Source organism: Bacillus rossius, chromosome 18, assembly GCF_032445375.1.
Source record: "Bacillus rossius redtenbacheri isolate Brsri chromosome 18, Brsri_v3, whole genome shotgun sequence".
NCBI classification, from domain to species: Eukaryota; Metazoa; Arthropoda; class Insecta; order Phasmatodea; family Bacillidae; genus Bacillus; species Bacillus rossius.
The window spans coordinates 18184021-18201764 of record NC_086345.1 but is presented as its reverse complement, the minus strand read 5'-3'; the positions used below and the strand labels follow the sequence as shown (position 1 = coordinate 18201764).

Genomic DNA, 17744 nt, shown 5'->3' with positions numbered 1-17744 from the left:
CGGTTATTTTTTTCTTTTTCTTTTCAATGTCTTAGTTCTCCTTTACTCGTGTTTTTTCTTTTGCCCTGATTCCGACAATGGTTGTGTGCATTTTGTGTTGGCTACTTCCCCGTCCCGTGTTCTGCAACCAGTTTTAACGTTTCTACTGGCAACTAAGTACTTGCACATGTGGAATATTTGTACTAACCTTTTACTACTTACTAGATACATAATCTATTAATTAAAAAAAAATTATGGTCAACTCTTTGATAATATACTTGATTTATTTTTTTATTTTTTGCCCTTAATATCACAAGACCATTTTTACATGCCTAAATAATAGTTACTGTACTGTCTGAAATCTCGCCACAGGTATATTCAGTGGTAGGCCCAGCTTAAAATTCTAGGTGGAGGTTTGAAAACGAGTTTTTTGTGGGGTATGTAATATATTTATGGGAGTCTGAAATTTAAATTTAAAAAATAATAACAGCTGCTCAAAAGGCAATTTCACTGCATGTCCGACATCTCAGTACAAGTCAAATTAACTAAGCCCTATGTAGCATTACAAACCCTCTACTCTTTTGTATATATTGTTGCTAATGAATGGCAATTCTGGGCCTAGGTTGGGTAACTGAAATTTTTTTTTGCATACAGGGATTACCGTTAATTTTGTAATTGAGACAATGCAATGGGGGGGACCGAAAGTTGAGATATTGGAATGAATTTGAAAATTTTTGAGAATTCAAGAAAAGGTAAATTAAAACTTTGAATTGGGAGAGTGTTGGCAACAGAGTCAAGGTTTGGAACTAATTATAGTATATATTTTTATATCATTTAATTTATTTGTGTGCAAACAAAGCTTACGTACATTTTTCAAGTTTTTGGTACGACAGCACCATAGGTCATTTTGTGTTACTGTGCATTGAAATGTTTTGTTTTTAATTTCTGAAACTTTGCATATGACAAATGTTGTCAAATGTTGATAAATAATTAAAGTTGCAATGAAATGTTTTTAAATGCTTAATTTCTTAGGGGTTTTTTGTATGATATATCCCAACAGCTAGAGAACTATGTAATTGAACCTAATTGTGCATTTAAAATTTGTGAAAACACTTCTTAAATTCAAATGTTTTTGTATTCGACCTGGAAGTATGCAGGTAGTGAAATCCCCAACATCATTTCCTAATTTAATTTAATTTTAATTCTGTTCGGTTTTTGGATATTCATTGACATACTGTATGTCATGGGATAATGGTTATAGATGGCACAGAAATTTCAGAGATTCTGATTACCAGGGAGATATTTGTAGTGAGTTTCTCAATCTCAGAAGTTTGGATAGGATATATTGTTTTCCTTTTGTGCTATATATTTTTATGTTAAATTTTGATGTAGAGGTTTTGATCAGCCTGTTAGTACCCTAATACATTTGGTTTGAATTTTAGGTTTACAAAAAAAAAAAAAACTTTAGCATTATTAAGTTAAAAAACGAGATGTAGGAAAAAATTTAAATTTATGTTTTTTCTAACATAACTATTGTAGTGTGCTTAAATGTCATTTATAGCTTTTAGTATAACATCTTAATAAGCTAATGCTGTTTGATTTGATGAAAATTTGTAATTGTTTTGAGCATGTTAGTTCATGAAGTTTTGTGCTTTATACAGTTATTTAAATAGTGTAATTTTATTATTATATGTAAGGGTTCCAGTTCTAAGGAACAGTGACAATGACATGAATACTATCTTTAGGAATATACATGTAACATTTTACATGTTTGAAATATAGATTTTTAAAAGTAACTACTGGGTAGCCAGTTGGGAATGCAAAATATAATGCATACATATTATTCTAAGTGCATATAAAATGTCAGAGCACCAGAAAATAACATTTAGAAAAATTGGAAATTTGAAAATAATAAGAATTTAAAATTATGTAAATAAAAAAAAATGAAAATATTTTAGGAGGGGGCATGTCTCAGGTATCAATAGTTCAGAGGGAGCAAGAATCCACTGGTCTACTACTGAGTGAAAGATATGTTATTGCACATTTTTTCCCAACATTAAATTATTTAATATCAATTTTAGTTCACAAAATTGTAAGATTATTATTAGCTCATTTTGCATTTTGCATTTGCGTCTTTCGGTGCGACAATGTGATGAAATTCACTTTAGAAGAAGGCCCGCCTACAGGTTTGGACTGTTGTAGACGGGCCTTAACAGTGCCACAAACCAACTTCAACAACACAAACTACATGTGATAGGCTAAAGAAGAGTAGAAAAGAGTAGAAATGTGTTTGTTATAAATTACAGCTATTAGTATGTTATTTTTCCAGTTAAAAATGGCAAAATGAGTTTTCTTTCCAGACGGATACTCATCGAGTTATAATGTTAGTTGCTTCCTAGAAAAAAATAAAAACCTAAGAGCTTATATATTATTATTCTCTTACTGTTTCTCAAAGTATTGCTACAATCACGTTTATGTAAAGAAGTACTAAAGCGTATGACCTCAAAAAATTGTATGTTACAACTAAAAATGGTGGCCAGTCGCAATGATCTTTTGTGTTTGACAGATTATTAATATGTGATTTACTACGTATATGATTATGGGTCTCTTTTACAAAATAAGCATAACCTACACAACTTCCTCATACCAGGTTGTCCTCATTCTGAAAAGTCGGGGAAAATTAGGGAAAAGTCAACAAAGTTGGAATTGGTGAAGGAAAGTAAGGGATTTTACTATAAAATTAAAAAAGAAAAAAAAGTCACGGAAATTCCCCAGTGGTAGTAATTTGAGGGGAAAGTATCTTGCACCAGTCTGCCATCACCCACACTGTGAGAGAATTTTATTTCAGATGGTGTTTTAGTGCATAGTCGTACATACTATAAAATAGCATTGGCAAGATTCTGTTTGAACTACATCAGCTATAGGGGGAAGTGGAGGCTAACTTGTATTCACTTTTATTAATTTTTTTCAGAAAATTGCATAAAGTAAATTATTTAAAAAAAAAAAGAGAGAGAGAGAGAGAGAGCAAAATTTGTGATTTTGGTCATTGTAAGTCTGAGAAATTTTAATACAAATTTGTGTGGATGCTCTGAATTGTAAGAAATCTTGCATGCAGATCTAGCATTTTTTGTAAGAAAATAAAAAAGATTTGTATACCATTGATCTGGGAAATTACTGAAAGTATTGGTTGGGACAAGATTTTATGTTTTTATTATTTGGTCAGTCTGTGTCTAGTACAGGAGAGTTCAGTGTAAAGGTTTTTATTTTTAACATTGTCTTCATTCATAAAATTAATATTGTATTATGCAACAAATGTGAAGCTAAAATATTTCTTAGTAGTAGTTATTCCACCAAAATAGTTTTAATTTTTTTCTGCAACAGTCAAGATGCACTTATACAAGAGAATCAGAAATAATAATAATAAGCAAGTCTAGAACAGAACTACTCATAGAAATATATCAGCGAATTCGCCCATGTCATTAATGTAAAAACATGTTGCTACTAAAAATAAATGCAAGATCAAACAAAGTAATAAATGTTTAGTTAATATATTTTGGTAAAAAATTCATGCTAAATAAATTACATTCAATGAAATACTGTGATCAAAGTCTACTTTTAATAAACACAATCATTCTTTCTTGTGTTATTTTATGTAAATTAATGATATTTTATATGTATTAGTAAATAATTTTAACAAAATTGATAGCATTTTCCCCATATTACAAAATAAGTCAATGTTCATTCATTACGTGCCAGCAATAATCTGCTTTGGATATTAATCGATTGGTTATTAATTTTTATATTTTTAACACCACTTTAAGCAACCTTTTCATTACCTATTTCTTGTGTAATGTCCCGTAACTATCTTTACAGTTAGATGTGTAAAATAAAATGTTAATGAATTTAGGTTGATTAGTTATTCACTGGATTTAATTTATAATTATTTTTTTCTGTATATCATGTGTATTTTTTTGTCAATTTTTTATTTTATCTTTTTATGTAACCTGTGTGTTGTAATTTTTTTATTTGTACTTGTTTGTTTTTATGATTTACAGTGGCGTAGCCAGGATTTGTGTATGGGGGGGTGTTAAGAAGCATGGCCCCCCCCCACCCCTATTAAAGCGTGGTGTCCGGGGGTCCTCCCCTGGGAAAATTAGGATTTTAAGGTGTAAAATAGTGCTATTTTAGCAGTTTTCGGTACTTAAATTTAAATATTGTAATGGTAAAAAATTTAATATGAAATTTGTTTGAGAGATGGATAAGAAATTAATTAAAGATTCGTGGCTAAGGGGCGGGGGGGGAGGGGGTTGAACCCCTAACCCTCACCCCCCACCCCCCACCCCCCCTGGCTACGCCCCTGGTTATATATGTATGGTTTATACCACTTTGGCTTTAAGCTGTGGGTGGACGTGTCACGATTTATAAATAAATAGATAGATAGACTGTTGACTGAGCACCGAACGCACTGAAGCGTGTTTGAGAGAGTTGTAATTTTTGTTGGGTTGGTGTGTCTGGTGCTCAGGAGGACGAGGACGGCCACATGGTGGCGCTGCAGATCATCCAGGACCTGATGGGCAAGGCCCAGGACATATTCCTGGACCACTTTGCCCGCCTGGGGGTCTTCTGCAAGGTCCAGCAGCTCGCGGGCCCGGCGGAGCCCGTGCCGCAGGGCATCGAGGCCAAGAAGGACGACGGGGTGAGTTCCCAGACGGGGACCTCTGTTGTTGTTCCCAACAGGAGCGTTTGATGCTGCAGTGGACTCCCGATCATCCGGCTTGCGGGTCAACCATGTGTCGTATTTCACTTATACGAAAATAAATTTTTTGGACAGAAATTATGCGTCGTACCTGTGCCACGCATTAAAATTAATAGGTGTCGCATCCCGATCTAGCCCCTGCTGTAAATAGGCAAGTTCTGCTACATATCAACGGCCCAGGTCAGGCCAAAGACATTGCAGCATTTAGTTTTTTTTTTGTGCGTTTTATTGATGTGACAGCTGAAAATAAAACCATGATAATTATTGTTTTTTTTTTTTTCCCACAAAGGCAGAACATTTGAGTCAATTCTCATTGTATTGAAGTGTATCTCTTGTATGTTGTTCAGAAGGCAGAACATTGAAGTTTTGTCTCTTCTCGTATTTAAGTGTTATCTCTCGCATGTTGTTCAGGAGGCAGAACATTGAAGTGTTATCTCTGGCATGTTGTTCATGAGGCAGAACATTGAAGTGTTATCTCTGGCATGTTGTTCATGAGGCAGAACATTGAAGTGTTATCTCTTGCATGTTGTTCAGAAGGCAGAACATTGAAGTTTTGTCTCTTCTCGTATTTAAGTGTTATCTCTCGCATGTTGTTCAGGAGGCAGAACATTGAATTGTCATCTCTCGCAAGTGTCATCTCTGGCATGTTTGTTCAGGAGGCAGAACATTCAAGTGTCATCTCTGGCGTGTTGTTCAGGAGGCAGAACATTCAAGTGTCATCTCTGGCATGTTGTTCAGGAGGCAGAACATTGAAGTGTCATCTCTGGCGTGTCGTTCATGGGGCAGAACATTGAAGTGTCATCTCTCGCATGTTGTTCATGAGGCAGAACATTGAAGTGTTATCTCTTGCATGTTGTTCAGAAGGCAGAATATTTAAGTTTTGTCTCTTCTCGTATTTAAGTGTTATCTCTTGCATGTTGTTCATGAGGCAGAACATTGTCGCGTATTGTCCAGGAGGCAGAGCAGGAGCCGCCGCTGGACGACGCGAAGGAGATGCTCCCAGGGAAGGCGTACCACTGGCGCGACTGGTGCCTGTGCCGCGGTCGCGACTGCCTCTACGTGTGGTCCGACGCCGCCGCGCTGGAGCTGTCCAACGGCAGCAACGGCTGGTTCCGCTTCATCCTGGACGGCAAGCTGGCCACCATGTACTCCAGCGGCAGCCCGGAGGGCGGCACCGACAGCTCCGGTGAGTCTCGGCCCTGTGGTGCCCGGCTTGTCGACGTCAACCATGTCCACTGTTTCTTATCAATGATGTTAGGAGGTAATTTAACTTTGTGTTGTCGGTGACGCTGACTGTGGAAGAATACCGTCTCCAGGCGCCATTTTTTTTGACTGTCTGGTTCGTGTTTTTAGAGATGTGCGGAACTTTGGAGTAACTTCGGTGGTTGGTTGAAGATTACCTGGAGCAATGGGTGTGCCGTCGTGTGCGCAATACGTGTTGTGGGATGTAGGACCGGCGCGGTGACGTGTGTGTTTACAATTCCGTGGACTTGCATCAGTCGCAATTACTTGCGTGGTCCTCCGGTGGAAGCATGGATTCAACTTTCAAACCTATGAGAACAAGGGAGCGGTACCGTTCGATGGTTAACATACACTTTTAACCATAAACTGGACCACCAGTTGATGTTCTTTCCATTGGCATACAACACTAAGATCTATTACATATGTCAATAATTTACAAATTTCGAGTAAAAAGAATTCAGAAAAATAACACCTTTCGATGTACGGGTATTATAAATAATCATAAGTTTTTCTATTTCTTTGAAGTCGGTTAATCCTAGCATTTGATTAATGGTTAGCAACACTAATGTTTGTTTATCATGGTGTGTTTTTTTTATTACTTTTCAACGTAGAGAACTTTGTTACTTCTGATGGTGCAAATTTCACAAAAGCTGAGATCAGCATTTGCTGTGAAACTTGTTTGTACCAAAAAATTTACTTTATAGATGCTTGCAATTTTCCTTTGTTTTTATTGTTTGTTGTATGTGTATTCTGTGTTTAATATCCTTTGTGAGCATGCCTGTTGTATTGATTATGCATTTTCTTACAATCTACTAACAAATTACTTTTAAAAAGTTGTTTCTAATTTTTTTTTCTCATTATTTGAGATGGTTTGAAGTTCAAACCCCCAAGCTATGCTTCTGCAATTTTTAATGGTCTTAAAATGGAGCTTACTTGAACATTGGCTTGATAGTCATGCCAGCTTGTCTGACTTAAAAAAAGATAGGCAGTGTTACAGTACTCTTGAAAATCGCAAATCATCATCTTAATTTTCTAACGCAGTAGATGTAATTTTCTGCATTAATCTGCACTCTGTGTGCTTCTCACATAGTTTCATGTTCGTTCCACAGTATTGCTACTTTTGTGTACACCAATTGCGAACATTCGCCCATTTCAATAAAATGGCACGCAACAGTGGACGCACGAAAACAACAGTTACCAGGTATATTAATTATAAACTGTGGTTTTGCTTAAACTCGTGACTACTCGATGAGCGAGAACACAGAATAAAGTTTAATATAACCCTGAAAATTATTTATATTGTTATTTTTAAAGTAAGAAAATGCATAACTTTTAATGTGTATAGTTAATTAATAAATGTGGATGTTAATACTAACTAAAAATTTCGTAGGCATCTGGAACTCTGCTCAGCCAATCTCCACGTATCATTTATTTTAAATTTGCTAAATGCCAGCTAACGAAGTAGAACGTGTAATAATAGTTTAGTTAGTCTAGAGTAGGAAGTAGTAAATACTCTTAATAGTTGATATTTTAGTTTACCTTAGTATTGTCTATCTAAGCACAAATTTCATTGCTTGCATTGTCTTGCAGATGTAGGGATGCCCTTTTAGTTAATGATAAATGTTTCTAGGAACGTCTTTAATCGAACCATGACACCCATGCACATTCTTCTAGTCAACCATGTCTGTATAAAGAGTGTTAGCGCACATATGGATGGCTGTACAGCCTTATTAGCAGAGGCATGGACATTAAGACAGTAACTTTCAGATGGGGTAGGAACTCTAGCATTTTTTTGATGCATTTATTTATTTATTTATTTGAGAGCCATTATGTAAAAATTGAGCTATTGCGTGATATGCGAATTCCTCACAAAAATGCATTTTTTTATTTAGGATTCTTTGTATAGTATTTATTCTCGAGAGTTCAACACTATTTGAAATTGAATTTGAGTCGCTGAGAATTTATTGAACAGGATAGTCTCTTAATCAGATTAAATAATTTTTTTTTAAATTTCTACCGTTTGTTTGAAGTACAGAACAATAGGTAAATGGTTTTGTCCCATGTGTCGTTTTTAATGATGTTCTTATGATTTTTTGTTGCATGAAATATTCAATATTTTTTTTTCACTTTTGTTTCAGTAGGCTATAGTAAAAGAAATTTTTACAATTGTTAGAATTTTAAATCATATTTTCTGTGTACCGCAAACAATACACTAATTAAAGAGAGAGAAAAATATATATGTATATATATAAATTTTGCTTTAGTTGGACGACTAATATTTATTTGTTAAGTGTGTGAGATGTCTTTTTCATAAAAGAAATATCTCTGTGGAATAAATGTGGATCATGTGAAGAATACAATTGAAGGTGTGTGGGAGGATTTGTGTTTCCAGTGTTCCAATTATTACTGATTTTGCACCAATATATATATATTTTTTTTTTAGTGTGTTGAGTTAAGTAACTGGCATTTAACAACAAATTTTAATACATATCTAATTATGTCTTGGTTATCTTGCTATATACTAACTTTTTATTTGGAATTTATAAACCTGTTACCTTTTTTAAATATAGTTATTATAATCCCTACTTGTTTTTTACTGCAAACGTGATTTAATTTTTACGTAGTGCAGATTCAGATGATATTTTGAGCACAGATCTGTTTTTCCCCCACTTCTGTGATCTTTATGTGTGTGTGTGTGCTTTAGAAAGAATATCTGTTTTGATTACAATATTCCATTTATTTTTCCCCTCAATAGGAAAAGGAAGAAATACCGAAACCCTTACCACAGAAGGTAAGGAAAACCAAGTCAGCTACTTCAATTATTTTTTTTTTTCTGTAAAAGTGCTACTAAAAAGGAAAATTTAACGTAATTTACATTTTTCATTGCAATAAAATTTTTTTTTTTGTGGTATTTAGTTCTATTTTATTTTTGAAGTATTGTAATATCAGTGAAATAATTGGCAATTACAATATACCTAGTTAATCTTCTTTTGGTGGTGAGTATACAGGTTTCATCCTCTTCCTGTTAATTTTTTTTTTGTTTGTTAACTAAATGTTATATATTTCCCAACTGCTGCTTGGTAAAACCCTCATGATGATTTTTTGTTTGTTTTTGTTTTGAAAATAAAATTAATACCCTTTAAAAGTTCTTTAAAATAATGTTGTCATGCATGCAGTTCTAATTTTCTTCCTATTATTTGTTTGGTGTTTTTGAAAAAGGAATTGTGTGCTATGAATTCTTAAATTGAGTGCTGCTTAATTCTGCTGCCTTCTGTAACAAATAATTTGCAGTGGTTTTAAATGCCAAGGAGATGAATTTGTTTTTCTAGGGTTTAGTTTCTTTAATATCAAAACATCCTTATCTTTAGTTAATTATGTTTAAGGCTGTTTTGAAAAGCCATAGAAAACCAAAAATTTAGTTGGACTGCGTGCCCCTCATTCTGTAGGAATGAAATGAATCCATTTAGAAGGTAAGTGAAGTGAAAAAAATATGGATGGGAATCTAATATCTTTAATATTGAATTCTGACATGTATATTATTCAGTCTAGGTCACTGAATATAATAATATGCTTATTTAACAGCCCATTTTTATCTTAAGTTGTAGTGCAGCTTGGATATAAAACTAAAAATTATTTATTTAAAATGTTAGTTTTGTGTTTAAATTATTAGTAGTATGTGTGTTGAAATAATTACACTCATTCTTAATCGTAAATTAGCTCGTAGTGTTTTCTTGATACGGTCGGCACTCTATAATCTGGCTTTCTTCTGTTGGACACTTCTTTTTAATAAGACATCAATGGAGCCACTTGGGATTAAATTTTTTCGAGTGAAATTGAACCATTGCTGACCATTGAAGCATCGCGATTCTGTAGACTTTCTTAAACAGTAAAGCTTTTTTTTCTTCTTGCCATGAATCAGCATTTTGCGGTGAAAGGTCATTAATTTGGCATTCTCTGATTCGACACAATGGAGCCTCTCACTTCCAGGTTTTTTTTTTCCGGGTGTATTCTGGCATTTTTAGTTTGCTCAGAGTTTGCGTTTCAGTAGTGTTTCTACTTTTCTAGTGTGTTTCATTTCACATTTCACGGGTAAATCTCTGTAATGAATTTTCCAATGAAGACCAACGCTCATCTGTATTATTTTTATATCAGTGGAGTAGCTTATTACAATGTTTTTTTAAATATTATTGTAATGTATATTAATTTTTCCTTTGGTATTTGTGTTACAACAATATTGACGTTCGATAACCTAGTACGGCTGTAGTCGCGAACATGCCGGATTAGAGATCCTTGTCTGTGTGCAATTTCATCGGTCTCCCACACCATGTTGGGTTTTCTGTTTATTGGTCACACTTGATTTCAAGGGCTATTTCTAAAATTTTAGCACGATACCTCCATTGAATTAATTTTTCTGCCACAAATATTTTCAGCAGATATTCACTTAAAGGCCATGTCACACTGTCAAATATTTGTCTCCAAATATATTTGACAATAGAGTTGGAAGGGTAAATTTGGAAGGAAAATGGTTTCCAATTTTCTCCATAAAATTTTTTTTGGCTAAATTACCTCAAATATGTTTTACAATCATGTCACACACTCAAAAGTTCGGTTTGAACTACCTATCTCAAACTTTTCAATTTTTTTCTCATGTTGAAATTAAATTGAAATCTCATTGCTGGATGAAATTATTGAAGTTATGTAATTTTTGTGCATTTATTAACTTTGAAAATCTGTAATTTTAACTCTCAATAATACTGTAGCATATCTAAATAAATGTTCAGTGATTTTTAAGATTTATACATCCATACAACATTATTTTGCAAAAGACATTCATTCTAACATCATTTTAGTGATTTCACCTTTCTAACCTCTTTAATCGCCCACATGTTGTTAGCCGTTTTAACGATTCGTAGTGACGGAAATGGACGTCATTTCCGTTTTCGCTAGGCGCGATATTGATCTGCCGATTGCATCCTACATTTCAACACATTTTAGAGCCTGTCCCATGTGAAAAATATTTGATGGCAACTCAAGGCATCCATCTTGCCAAACAAACACGGCTGTGCTAGTTGACGTTTTCAGCGATGTCACAACCCTCCAACACTATTTGACACCAAAATATTGAAAGGAGTTGCTCTAAGCGAAAGATTTGACAGCGTAACAGGGCCTTTGGTGTAACATCATGGGTGTAACAATAATTACGAATACATGCACACTTTTTTACACACTTATATTTTTTATTGTATAATTCTGTGGTGTTATGGAAGAGAGGGTTAAGTCAAAAACATTAAATTTTAAGAGAGGTGAAAGAAAGTCAAGGATTATTTGAAGGATGTGTGCCTTTTGACACTTCATATGGTTTGTAGTTTTGTGTTGCCTGTATAAAATATCAATAATTAATAATATGACTAATATTTGATCATGAAAATAATATTAGACTTTCTTCCACCTCTCTTAAAAATTTGATGATTTTGACTTAACCCTCTCTTCCATAACACCACAGATTGGTTAAATATATTTTTGTACGTAGTTATGCGAAAAGGAACCAACCCACAATATTTAGTTGTATTTCATTTGAAAATAAATTAAAATGGTACAAGGTTGATCGTACCGTTGTTGCTATAATTATTATATCAGCATTTATACGAGACCATTTAAAATTGTACCCACATAATGTTATCAGTAGGAGAATTACAATTTATGATTAACTTTTACTTCAAAATGTACTCGGAATAGGTTTCGTGTGGGTTGGTTCCCTTTTTTGCATAACTACGTCCGTTTGTGGCGTGTTAGAATTTCGGAGATAGTGTGTGAGTGAAAGTAGTGGTGATGAGATGGAGAGATCGACGGTGGGGAGTGAGCGTCGTGGTGGCGGTTGGGCTCAGAGAACCGCGGGGAGTTCCTGGAGAAGCTCCAGAGGGCCCGGGCCCAGGTGCGCCCCAACTCGCCCAGCCGCCCCGTGCTGTCGCGGCCGGGAGCGGCCCGCCTCGTGGTGGGCAACTGGGCGCTCAGCAGCCGGCGGGAGGGGGAGCTGCACATCCACAACTCTGACGGCCAGCAGGTAGGAGTAAGTAGCAGCCGCTGATATTCCTGCGTGTGGCCCCTCGTTCGTTCAGATTTAATTGGAACGACGACAAGAAAAAACTGATGCCTATGAACCTCATCACATGTTCGAAACCCTGTTAGAAACTATAGTGAATTTAAGGTACTTTCCTTTTTGGCGAATGCCCCTGTAATAGAATAACTGTTCTTCGTAGTTCTCGATGACCGAGATTCGGGGCCTGATTTGAGTTGACCCTGTAATAAAATAACTGTTCTTCGTAGTTCTCGATGACCGAGATTCGGGACCTGATTTGAGTTGACCCTGTAGTAAAAATAACTGTTCTTCGTAGTTCTCGATGTCCGAGATTCGGGGCCTGATTTGAGTTGACCCTGTTATGAAATAACTGTTATTCGTAGTTCCCGATGACCGAGATTCGGGGTCTGATTTGAGTTGACCCTGTAATAAAATAACTGTTCTTCGTAGTTCTCGATGTCCGAGATTCGGGGCCTGATTTGAGTTCACCCTGTAATGAAATAACTGTTCTTAGTAGTTCTCACATGACCGAGATTCGGGGCTTGATTTGAGTTGACCCTGTGATAAAATAACTGTTCTTCGTAGTTCTCACATGACCGAGATTCAGGGCCTGATTTGAGTTGACTCTGTAATAAAATAACTGTCCTTCGTAGTTCTCGATGTCCGAGATTCGGGGCCTGATTTGAGTTGACCCTGTAATAGAATAACTGTTTTTTTAGTTCTCAATGAGCGAGATTCGGGGCCTGATTTGAGTTGACCCTGTAATAAAATAACTGTTCTTCGTAGTTCTCGATGACCGAGATTCGGGGCCTGATTTGAGTTGACCCTGTAATAGAATAACTGTTTTTTTAGTTCTCAATGAGCGAGATTCGGGGCCTGATTTGAGTTGACCCTGTAATGAAATAACTGTTATTCGTAGTTCCTGATGACCGAGATTCGGGGTCTGATTTGAGTTGACCCTGTAATAAAATAACTGTTCTTCGTAGTTCTCGATGTCCGAGATTCGGGGCCTGATTTGAGTTCACCCTGTAATGAAATAACTGTTCTTAGTAGTTCTCACATGACCGAGATTCGGGGCTTGATTTGAGTTGACCCTGTGATAAAATAACTGTTCTTCGTAGTTCTCACATGACCGAGATTCGGGGCCTGATTTGAGTTGACTCTGTAATAAAATAACTGTCCTTCGTAGTTCTCGATAACCGAGATTCGGGGCCTGATTTGAGCTGACCCTGTAATAGAATAACTGTTTTTTTAGTTCTGGATGACCGAGATTCGGGGCCTGATTTGAGTTGACCCTGTAATAAAATAACTGTTCTTCGTAGTTCTCGATGACCGAGATTCGGGGCCTGATTTGAGTTGACCCTGTAATAGAATAACTGTTTTTTTAGTTCTCAATGAGCGAGATTCGGGGCCTGATTTGAGTTGACCCTGTAATAAAATAACTGTTCTTCGTAGTTCTCGATGACCGAGATTCGGGGCCTGATTTGAGTTGACCCTGTAATAAAATAACTGTTCTTCGTAGTTCTGGATGACCGAGATTCGGGGCCTGATTTGAGTTGACCCTGTAATAAAATAACTGTTCTTCGTAGTTCTTGATGACCGAGATTCGGAGCTTGATTTGAGTTGACCCTGTGATAAAATAACTGTTCTTCGTAGTTCTCACATGACCGAGATTCGGGGCCTGATTTGAGTTGACCCTGTAATAAAATAACTATTCTTCGTAGTTCTCGATGACCGAGATTCGGGGCCTGATTTGAGTTGACCCTGTAATAGAATAACTGTTTTTTTAGTTCTCAATGAGCGAGATTCGGGGCCTGATTTGAGTTGACCCTGTAGTAAAATAACTGTTCTTCGTAGTTCTCACATGACCGAGATTCGGGGCCTGATTTGAGTTGATCCGTGTTGCAGCAAGCCACCATTCTGCGGGAGGACCTGCCCGGGTTCATATTCGAGTCTAACCGAGGCACCAAACACTCCTTCACCGCGGAGACGTCCCTGGGGCCGGAGTTCTCCGCCGGCTGGACCGGCAAGCGCGGGAAGAGGCTCCGCTCCAAGATCGAAGCCCTGAAGCAGAAGGTGGGTCGGATCACGCAACGTACCTACTGCAGAATGAAGCATCTTTTGGTACGGAAAACGCAGGCTGTATTGTGTCTTTGTGGTTGCGTACCGTAAGCTATTACTAGACAGCAAATGTTTATTTCGTAATAAATGGTTTTTAGTATTTTAGTTACGTTTGAATAATTTTAACATTAAAAATAAATCTGTACGGAAAATTTAGAATTGTATTTCTCCCTAATTCCGATAAAAATAAAAGCCATTGTGGAATATTCGTAGTGGTATTTTGCCTTACACATAGTTTGGAGTTTTTGTTTTTATCTATGTTCGCATGCTGTCTTATTGTGTGTGTTATTAATAAGAATATTAGTTCATGCATTTACAAATTTGAAGTTCATTTTGTAATTCCCAGGGTGACTTAGTTTGTGAGCACCGAGTTGGTGGTACTGAGGCTTAAAATTTTTCGAGATTATAGTAATTTGAAAGTAGTGGTGGGCAAAATTCCAGTTTTATGCCAATCCGAATCTCAAATTTGTATAATAGAGAGTACTTTGAAACTACCCCTTAAAACAAAATTTAGGACTCAATAGCTAAAAATATTGTTACGTACAAGAAATTTAAAAAAATTATAATTTAGTCAAAATTTTAACCCTTTAAATGATCTTTTACCTAACCGAGTTTCCCATATCAATGCATATTAAAATTTTTGTTTTCATAATTAGTAATTACATATTAAAAGTACAATATCTTGGGGAACAGTTATTTGATGGGTACATACATATATAAACATAGATAGACCTTATAAATTTTAGAGTAGTCAGCATTGAGTTTCTAAATTCAATTTCCCCCCCCCCCCCCCCCTCTCCCCTACCCCCTTGAATCTGTAATCTTTCAAATTAGGGAGTTTGGTGTTTGGACGGGCCCATCTCTTTCTGAAAGCCTTTGTGCATTACCGTGCGACATCAAACCCCTTGCCTGTTTCCGTAATTTGCTGCAGATAACTTGTGAGCTGACCTCTTTATTACGAAGTGGTAATTCTGTAATGTTTTCAGGTGAAGGTGCAAGCCCAGGAGATATACGAGAAGTACTTCAAGGCTGCGCAAGCGCAACCGCGAGGTGTGGTGGCCAAGCTCGGCAACATCGTCGCTCAGATCGAGAGGGCTTGTCAGAAGCAGGTAAGATCTGGACAGTGTTATTACTGTTTCGGGTAGATGCGGTTTGGTTTTAGTAGAATTAAAATTATAGTTATACACTGCTGTATTTTTAATTATACGTGTGTGTGTATGTGTTTATGTGTGTACTGAGAGCTTGATTAAATTTTGCGCTCTTGAACTTCAAAACAAGAGGCAGATAATTAGTCTACTTGAGTAAATTACCGCCCATTTTATTTTCCCACCTTTAAGAAAAGAATTTTTGTTCTTGATGAAATTTTTCATACTTGACGTTCAAAATAAGATGCACATTTACTGTCCAACATCTGTGGATGCTCCGGTTGGAAAAAACTTATTTTATGATTTTTCTCTTTGAAATTATAGTGAACTCCCTATTATCAGCGCATGCTACAAAAAATACAGCACATAAATTAATCAGTATATTACTACAAGTGAGCAAATTTGAACTCAACTGACGAGTGTAATGTGTGCAGTATACAGTAAAACGCCCACGGGCCTTCTCGGAACTCACGCAGTATGGGCTGGCATGCGTTGCTATTTTTTTTATCTCTGTCGCACTTTGTTTCCAGTGTATGGTTGAGCATTTTTATGTTTACATTACCGAAATGTATTGTATAAGCATCGTTTGAACATTTTTTTTACTGTTGGTTGTAATTTTTGCTGTTCGTAAATTTTTAGCTTTTTTAAAATGAAATTAATGTTTCCTCCCCCCCCCCCCCCTCCTTCATTTTCGGCTCTTTTGCGGATTTATCCGCGATTTTCACTGTCCGCGGTGGCCCTGCCACTTAATTTCGCGGATAATCGGGAGTGTACTGTATGTGTGTTGGTTTTTTCGAGTATTAAGTACGAAAAGTTTTGGTCCCTGTAAGAAGGTAGTTGTAAGGTTTTTTTGCTGTGATGTAGCGAGAATGAATATCTGGAAGATGTGCTGGAACCCTGCTGTGTGTCCCCCCCCGCGCAGCACACCAACAACCGGGAAGGGGCGGGCGCCTGGCGGCAGATGCTGGTCCAGGCCCTGGCGGAGCTGACGCAGCTGCTGCGGGAGGAGGGGGTGGCGTCGGCCTACGAGCTGCAGAGCAGCGGCCTGGTGCAGGCCTTGCTGTCGCTGCTGTCCACCAGCTGCTGGGACGAGGGGCTGCACAGCCGCAAGACCAGCCGGCTGCAGAAGCAGCGCGTCGGCTGCTTCAAGGACTGCTTCAAGGTGACGGTCCGCCCGGGGGACCTCCCCGCGGTTCCCTGCGCCCGGCTCGCCCGCTCCCCCGCACACCGTCGCTAATTTCACTCGCGTGCCGCCTCCGAATTCCAACACGCCACAAATGGACGTAGCTATGCGAAAAGGGAACCGACCCACCATGAAACCCTATTCCGAGTGTTTCGAAGTTAAAAGCTAATCATAAATTGTGATTCTCGTACTGATAACATGATGCGGGTATAATTTTAGTGGTCCGGTATGAATACTGATATGATAATAGCGACGACGGTATGATCAACCTTGTGCCGTTTTAATTTGTTTTCAAATGAAATATATAACAAAATGGTGGGTTGGTTCCTTTTTTTGCGTAACTACGTCCAAATAAGCATGTGGATACACGGCAGACCCACCGAAATGCGAGTTGATACGCGGTAACGCAAAATTCACGAAATTAATCACCAATTTTAATCAAACTTCACTGACATTACGAAAACTTAATCTTTAAATATGTATATAAAAAAATTCATATTGCGAGAGTTAATTAATAACTAATTTTTTACATTACACCATTGCTACATTCTTCAAGCGCGCATATACTTGCTGGTAAATCTTGTTCATTACAAATTATTATAATGTAAAAGTACGTAAAGTGTCAGTCAGAATGACACCGTTGTGGCGAAGCGAGTGTGGTTGAGCAAGTAAGTGTTGCATTTTTTTGAAAATTTTTTCTTATCTTTTCTCCATTAAACGGCATTCTGTGGTTTGGCACGTTCCGTGATCCTCACTCTCTTGACCCAGGCCTCCAGGTCGTATTACTACGCTGCCAGCTATTTTTAGTTCTTTAAATGCTTTTGTTGCTCATGTTATACACTATCTGGTTACATTTCACCAGTACAGTTGTCATGATTTTTTTAAAGAAGATGAATTCATCATCTGTATTTTTTTTCTTTAGAGCAACTTATTGCAATTCGTTCTTTGGTATTCCCGTTAAGGCGACTGCCTAGCCAAAGGTGTATTTGAGTTAGTGAGGCGGGTTGATGAGTGAGGCGCTCAAGTGGTATCGCCTCTAAACGCAAGGCTGTGTCTTCTTGTAGTGCTTTTGAACGGTTACCATAACATTATATGGCAGAGAAAGGAAGATAAAATCCGTGCCTAAAATTATCCTGAAAAAAAACACATTTCAGCCATTTTCTTGTCCTAAAAATATATTTTAAACTAAACATGGAACCAGAACATCGTTAAGTGGTGTTCGTGAACAGACAGCACTTGGAT

The 17744-nt window shown here is 37.0% G+C and overlaps 1 protein-coding gene across 10 annotated transcripts in view; it reads left to right on the top strand.

The window, feature by feature from the left end:
- The window catches only part of LOC134541226 (E3 ubiquitin-protein ligase HECTD1), a 151499-nt gene that overhangs the window by 67523 nt on the left and 66232 nt on the right, over positions 1–17744 (top strand). For 4 of the 10 annotated variants that reach the window (XM_063384483.1, XM_063384487.1, XM_063384484.1 and 1 more), the window contains exons 14-20: positions 4502–4675; positions 5690–5921; positions 8733–8768; positions 11863–12044; positions 13962–14129; positions 15161–15283; positions 16242–16481. In XM_063384483.1, coding sequence (XP_063240553.1) covers positions 4502–4675; positions 5690–5921; positions 8733–8768; positions 11863–12044; positions 13962–14129; positions 15161–15283; positions 16242–16481 — 1155 coding nt within the window. The remainder of the gene's footprint in view (positions 1–4501; positions 4676–5689; positions 5922–8732; positions 8769–11862; positions 12045–13961; positions 14130–15160; positions 15284–16241; positions 16482–17744) is intronic. The other 6 variants (XM_063384489.1, XM_063384481.1, XM_063384490.1 and 3 more) reach the window with 4 other exon arrangements.